The sequence below is a fragment of the Dasypus novemcinctus genome, chromosome 30 (genome assembly GCF_030445035.2).
Source record: "Dasypus novemcinctus isolate mDasNov1 chromosome 30, mDasNov1.1.hap2, whole genome shotgun sequence".
In the NCBI taxonomy this organism is placed as follows: domain Eukaryota; kingdom Metazoa; phylum Chordata; class Mammalia; order Cingulata; family Dasypodidae; genus Dasypus; species Dasypus novemcinctus.
Window position 1 is genome coordinate 37,311,437 of NC_080702.1, and position 7,439 is coordinate 37,318,875.

At 35.2% G+C, this 7,439-nt stretch overlaps 1 protein-coding gene across 1 annotated transcript; it reads left to right on the forward strand.

Annotated features, from left to right (window-relative positions):
• Window positions 1-4,178: 4,178 nt before the first annotated feature.
• On the forward strand, window positions 4,179-5,147 carry LOC131276800 (olfactory receptor 7A10-like). Its single transcript, XM_058290369.2, has one exon. It carries the CDS (start codon window positions 4,179-4,181, stop codon window positions 5,145-5,147), a length of 969 nt encoding a protein of 322 aa, XP_058146352.2.
• Window positions 5,148-7,439: the final 2,292 nt, after the last annotated feature.

Here is a 7,439-nt window from a genome sequence, read left to right on the forward strand (position 1 = left end):
GTAGGAAGAGTCTTGTACAGCAAGACTCAGACACATGAAGAAAGCACACATACACAGCAGTTGTATGCTTAAAGAAGAAGCCCCTTTTATTAGTTTTTCCCTCGGTATATATTTCTCTTGATTCTATCTAACCTTGATGCAGAATTAATAATGAATTCATAACTCATGTATCTATTTTCCTGGTTATTCATATATATGTCTAACCTAGTACAGCTCATGATAAACATCTCATTTTGTGGTTCAAGCAGGCAATGTTCCAATTGTTATAGTTGCTTTCATCATCCTGCATACTCAATAAATTTTCTGTGTACTACATGACTTACAAGGCTTCCTAGCATGGTGCCTGTATGCTCTAGGCTTTTCTGACAGCCAGGATTAGCTATCTCAACCAAGCTGTTAGTCCCTTGCAGAGGCAGCCTGGTTTGCCACACATTGTTTCACTCACTCTTCTTTCTCTACAATTATTGAAAGTATCTGTTATCTGCATTCATCCATTTTTTTTTCTTTTAGTTATTCAACAAATATTTAGTCACCAATTACTTCACGATGAGCTGTAAATATTATTTTGGGCATAAAGAAATGAGCAAGAGTTTGTTCCTCGTATTAAGGAAATTACTTCCAAATGGGGTAATAGACACAGAAATGAGTATGTCCAATATCCTGAGGTGGCTCTGGAATCCTGGTGAAGTGGATCCTAAAGTACAGGCTCATCCTGTGGAGGTTAGGGGAGGTACAGCAAGGGAGATTTTAATTGTAATAAGACTTGAAGAAGGATTTAGAGTAATTTCAGAAAGAGAAAGGGATAGAAGTACACCAAGAAGGAATGACATGGACACAAATGTGCAATTAATATGATTATAAGGTGGTGAGGTTTTAAAAAGAGTTCTTTTAAAAAAAAACAAATGAACTTTATATACATATTAATAAAGCATACAATTCCTCCAAAGTGTACAATCCATTGTATTTGGCATAATGACATAATTTTGCATTCACTACTTCATTCATTATTAGAAAATTTTCACTGAAAATTAAAAATTTTCCTTGCTTGTTTTTATAAATGGGCTATGAGATTTTCTTTTAGAAAAAAAATGTATTGCCTTCTTTTATAAAGGTATGTAGAACACAAAAAAGTACATTAAAAAATAAAAGAGGTTCCCCTATACCCCATGTCCCAATCCCCAATCCTCAACATCAACAACCTCTTTCATCAGTGTGGCACTTTCCTTGTAGTTGATGAATACATTTTGGAGCATTGCTACACAGCTTGGATTATAGTTTACGTGGTAGTTTTCACTCTCTTCCAGGCCATTCAGTGTGTTATGGCAGCATATATAATGTCCTGCATCAGTCCCAGCAATATCATTCAGGGTAATTCCAAGTCCCAAAAAAGCCCACATATCACACCCTCTTCTTCCCTCTTCCTGAACTCAGCAATTCCAATGGCCACTGTCTCCACTTCAGTGGTACAGTTTCTTCCATTGCCAGAGTCACATAAGTGTGTAGTAGAAAACCATTAAGTCCACTCTAATCCATATTTTTTTCCTCCATCCTTGAGGACCCTGAGATGGTGATACCCATTACACCTCTAAATTGAGAGAGGCCTTAGGTCCCATATGGCTAATGAATGGAATTTTCCTGCTTGCAGTTGTAGATTCTCTCTGTCCCCCGGTGTGGTGGCTGACCAACATTTTGTTTGCTTTCAGATGTGGAGATTACAAGTATAGCTGCTGTAAACATTCATGTGTGGGATTTTGTGTGGACTCCAGTTTTCATATCACCCACATAAACATCTAAATGTACACTTGCTGGATTGCATGGTAAGACAATGTTTATTTTAACAAGTAACTGCTAAACTATCTTCTGGAAGAACTATTTTGTGTTCTCACTAGCAATGAATGAGAGATTTATTGCCCCACTTACTCAACAGCAATTGGTATTCTTAGGTTTTAGGTTTTTATCTCTTCTAATAAGCACGTGGGCATATGTCACTGTAGTTTTAGTCTTGCAATTTCCTAACGACAAATGATGTTTAACTTTTTAAGGATTTTAATTTATTTATTTATTCATTTATTTTTTTAATTTTAAAGTAAGTTTCAATTACATAAATGATACATAACATATAAGGGAGTCCCATATGCCCCTCCCTTTTGCCCTCCCATTCTTTCCCATAGTAACAACATTTTTTTTTAGTATGGTACATTTGCTACAAATGATGAACAAATGTTAAAGCAGTGCTACTAACCGTGGTCTATAGTTTACCTTATAATTAACAGTCTGTCCTGCACAATTTTAGGTAATGACAAAACTTTAATGGCCTATGTCCATCATTGCAATGTCATGCAGAACAATCTCAATGTCCTGAACGTGCCCCAATGTTACACCTATTCTTCCCTCTCCCTCTCAGAAGCTCTGGTGGCCATGGACTTTGACTCAATGATAAACATTTTTCCATTGCTTAAACAATAATAAGTCTACTTTAGTCCACTGTTCATTCTCCAGTCTTGAGGATTTTGTGATGGGGCTGCCCATTCTGTTTCTAATTAAGAGAGGGCTTAGATCCTCTTAGAGGGGTCTTAGATTATCATGCTTGCAGTTGCAGACACTCTTTGTTCCTTGGGGCGGATGTTGTCCATTATCATCTCCTTGTTATTTGTCCTGGGTAGGTCCAATGAAATGTAGAGTAGGTATTGAAACTCTGTTTAGATTCACAAGTCAACTGGCACATAAACAGATCAAAGATTTAAAGCTCTGGGACACATATTTAACAAGTGTAGTGCCAACAAATAGCTCCTATATAAATAAAATGTACAGAAATACCACATGTTGGCGATCTATAAATGAGTCTCTTTTACAATGGAGAGCATAAATTCCAAAGTAAGATCCACTGAAGTGTGTCAAATTCTGGAGATTCCCTGCACTGCTTATAGAGTCTAGATGTCTCCAGAACCATCAGGAGACCGCTATTTGAGGTACTGTTTACTGTAGCCCTCAGATATTGCTGAGAGGTTCATAAGTATAACCTCTGGAATGACCTCCACACTCACTTTGAAATATCTGAGTCATAAAACCCATCCGTATTTAATATTTCCCCCTTTTGGTCAAGATCTTTTTCCAGTTGCATTGCTAGCTGGCACTTGGTAATAATACCTAGGTGCCAGAGAGGTTGAATTTCTTTTTTGTATGCTTGTTTGGGAAATGTATATCTTCTTATGATAGGATTTTGTTCAGTTTTTTTGCCCATTTTTTAATTCAGCGTTTGCTTTCTTATTATGTGATGTTAACAGTAATTTTTATATTTGTATGCAAATCATTTATCACTTATGTGTTGTAAATATTTTTTCCAAAACTGTAAATTTTATTCACAAATTCTCATCATTGTCTTTTACTGAGAAGAAAATTTACATTTGAATAAAAACTAACACAAATTTTAATCTCTCATGGATTATGCTTTCATTGCTATATCAAAAAATTCAATACTATATACTGCGGGACCCTAGATTTTCTTTTGGTTTTAGTGTAGCACTTTTTAAATGCATTTTACTTTAAGGTGGTATGATTCATCTTCATTTAATTTTAGTGAAATGAATACAATCAATGCCTCAATTCCTTTTTGATTGCCATGAATGTATCCTATTGTTTCACCACCACTTCTTGATAAAACCATACTTTCTAAATCAAATTGCCCTTTTGCTCTGTAAATCATCAATGGATCCATTTGTGTGGGTTCATTTGTCTATTTCATCAATAAGATTCTCTTTACTTACTGTGTTTTTATACTAAGTGTTGCAACCAGGTAATAAGGTTGCTACAACTTTGTTTTACTTTACTATTTTGTTACATGGTACAAAACACTGGTCATAATGTTTGTTGTTTAAAATAAAATCTGAGAGAATTGATAATTGCAATTGGAAAAGTATTTTCTATTATGGATAAGAATATCTATTCAACAAAGTCATCAAGGAGAAGTAAGAATGTATGTTTTTCTTGATATTTTCAGATAATGGTATATATATATATATATTTGCTACAATTTATATATATATATATATATATATAAAACCCATAAAAATATTAATGTATTTATAATAAAACCATACCATTTATTATATTTTTCTGATCATTACTTATGGCTAAAATTGCATGTCTTTGATATCTCTTCCAGGAAAATAATCATCTACATGGAAACAGAAAACCAAACTTATATTTTAGAATTTATCCTCCTGGGGTTCTCCGAAGATACAGACGTGCAGTCCCTCCTCTTTGGGCTGTTTCTGTCCATGTACCTGGTCACCTTAATTGGAAACCTGCTCATCATCCTGGCCATCATCTCTGACTCCCACCTCCACACACCCATCTACTTCTTCCTCTCCAACTTGTCTTTTACAGATATCTGTTTTACCTCCACCACAATACCAAAGATGCTGCTGAACATCCAGACAGAGAGCAAAACCATAACTTATGAAAACTGTCTCAGCCAGATGTATTTATTCATGCTTTTTGGACTAGTAGATAACTTCTTCTTAGCTGTGATGGCCTATGACCACTTTGTGGCCATCTGTCACCCCCTGCACTACACGGTCATCATGAACCCCCAGGTCTGTGTCCTCCTGCTACTGGCATGCTGGTTGTTGGGTGTTTTGACTTCCCTTTTGCATGATTTAATGGTTTTGCGATTGTCTTTTTGTAGAGAGTTGGAAATCCCCCACTTTTTCTGTGAACTTAGTCAGGTAGTCAGGCATGCTTGTTCTGACAACTTCCTCAATGACCTTGTGATGAATTTTGGAGCTGGACTTCTGGGTGTTATACCACTCATTGGGATCTTTTTCTCTTACTATAAGATTATATCCTCCATTTTGAGAATTTCAACAGCTGGAGGTAAATGTAAAGCATTTTCTACTTGTGGGTCTCACCTTTCAGTAGTAATCTTCTTTTATGGTACAAGTCTTGGAGTATATCTTAGCTCTGCTGCTACCCAAAATTCAAGGGCAATTGCAATAGCCTCAGTGATGTACATGGTGGTCACTCCCATGCTGAACCCCTTTATCTACAGCCTAAGAAACAAGGACATAAAGCAGGCCTTTAAAAACCTGAGAAACATTCTGTCTATAAAAGGATACATTGTCTCAAGTTTACAAAAGTGCCCGTGATTAGCAGAGGTCAAGCACTAAGAGATCATAATCTAGGGACTTTATACGTGTATTGGGAGATAATCTGTTATTTGCCTAATAAAATATTACATTTCTTTAATTTTTGTATAACAAGGATACCTGTATTTTTGTATTATTTTATAACATGTGTTCTCATTTTATTACCTGGAATCAGGATTGAACACAGAAACTACTGCCTGGATTTTCAGCAGTAAATTCTTTCATCAGGTTGTTCCATATAAATAAAATTATAGCATGTGTTGGAAGGATAAAGGTATACTGCAGTCTCTGCCAGATCAAAGAAACTGCTCTGCTTTATGGTTTTAGTAAAAAATAAGCTTTCATAACAAAAGCTGTGTACCAGCTACCAAGATTTTTGTTCCTTGGTTCCTGAAAGAGGTCACATCCTGAACTGGAGACATCATCTGATGAATTTACAATAATCCAATTCCATCTCTAATGTACCTTTTTATTGCACAGTCCAAATAATAAGTCCAATGATGTTGTAATCAATAACACAATGCCTGATTCTTTAAACAATGATGGTAGCAATAATTTCTATCATTCTTCCAGTGATGTAAGATTGACTTTTAAAAATTATTTTTATAGTTAAGGATATAATCTGGAAGTTTATTTCTGATGTAGACTAAGATGAATTCTTCATTCATCAACTGATTTCTGTGCCATCACTACAAATGGGAAACCAGAGTGGCATTTTGGAATTGATGATTTCTCTGAGCTAATGATGATTCTTGAAAATATTAATAATTGGCTATGTATTTGTATTCACTTCATGTTCTTTGGGAAATCTGTGAATTCATTTAAGGATCCATCCATTCTGGAAGACAGTTTGATGGTTTCTCAAAAAACTAGCTATAAATTTGTCGTATGACCAAACAATTCCACTTCTGGGTATATACCCAGTAGAACTGAAAACAAGGGCACAAACTGATATATGCATTTTCAATTGTAATTTTTTTATGCACAGGTTCAAAGTCTGATGTGAGTCATACACACACCAGAACTGCAATTTTCAGAGAAAGATATTTCATTTATGGGGTATTTTTTTAAATGTCTGTATTTTGATTGCACCACAGTCTGAGAATTAAAATATCCTTACCTTGTCATTTCGTTCTGAAATTCTCTCCAGTGCAAGTAAATGTCCCACCTTATTCCACATTACTTGAATTAGGATCTTCATTAAAACGAGAATCACATAAACCAGTCAGTTGGTCAAAATTTTCCTAAGCATTGTCTTTAGATATTACTGCAACAATATATTGTTAATCTTTTTTTTTGAAGGTTTACAGACAAAATTGTGTACACTTATCCAGTGGAAATAGTGTCATTGGTCTTCTCACTCCCAGCAATTTGATGTATCAATTCCCAGACAGCTACCTTGTAAGACTGTTCTTTTGTAATCAGCTCTTGTACAAAATACTTTATAGGGAAAGATTATTTTCAAGCAGAAATCTATTTCCAAATAAAAGCTTTTCAAGAATTTTGACCTTAGTCCACTTTTCCTTATAAATAAGTAAGCTTATGATTACTTTATTATAGGCATTATTCTAGCAAAGGAAGAAATTTATCACGGATATAAAGGCAGCAGCCACCAGAGGATCCGTGTGGAGGGAGATGGGAGAATAGGCATAATATGAGGACATTTTGGAGATATGGGAATTCTGCATTACATTGCAATGATGGAAACAAGCCATTATACATTTTGTCATAACCTATAAAATTGTGTGAGACAGAGGGTAAACTATAATCTAGACTATATTCCATGGTTAGTAGTAATGCTTAAATAAGTGCTCATCAATTGTGACAAATGTACCACGCTAATGCAACATGTTAGTGTGGTAAAGTGTGAGATGGGGAGGGGGTGGAGCATATGGGAATGCCCTATATTTTTAATGTAGCATTTATGTAATCTAAAGCTTCTTTAAAAATAAAAAGTTAAAAAAACAAACAGAATTTTCATAAAAAACAATAAGTATGCATACTCATCTTCTCGGAGAAGATAGAATTATGTCTTTCAGTAATTGGAAGTATAAAAAACACTGAAAAACAGTCCAGATAGAATGTTGATATTTCTGTTATAATGAGGAACACTATATAACCAAGAAGACTCCACTGAAATTTTTGGCTCCACAAATATGTCCCCTTTCTGCATTCAGGTAGAAGGAGGCTCATGCCATTATTATTGGTTAATAGGCACCATCCCTGCAATATCCCATCTTCTGGAGGACAGAAACACAGGTCAGAAAGAGGGAGAAAAGGCTACTAAGAGCC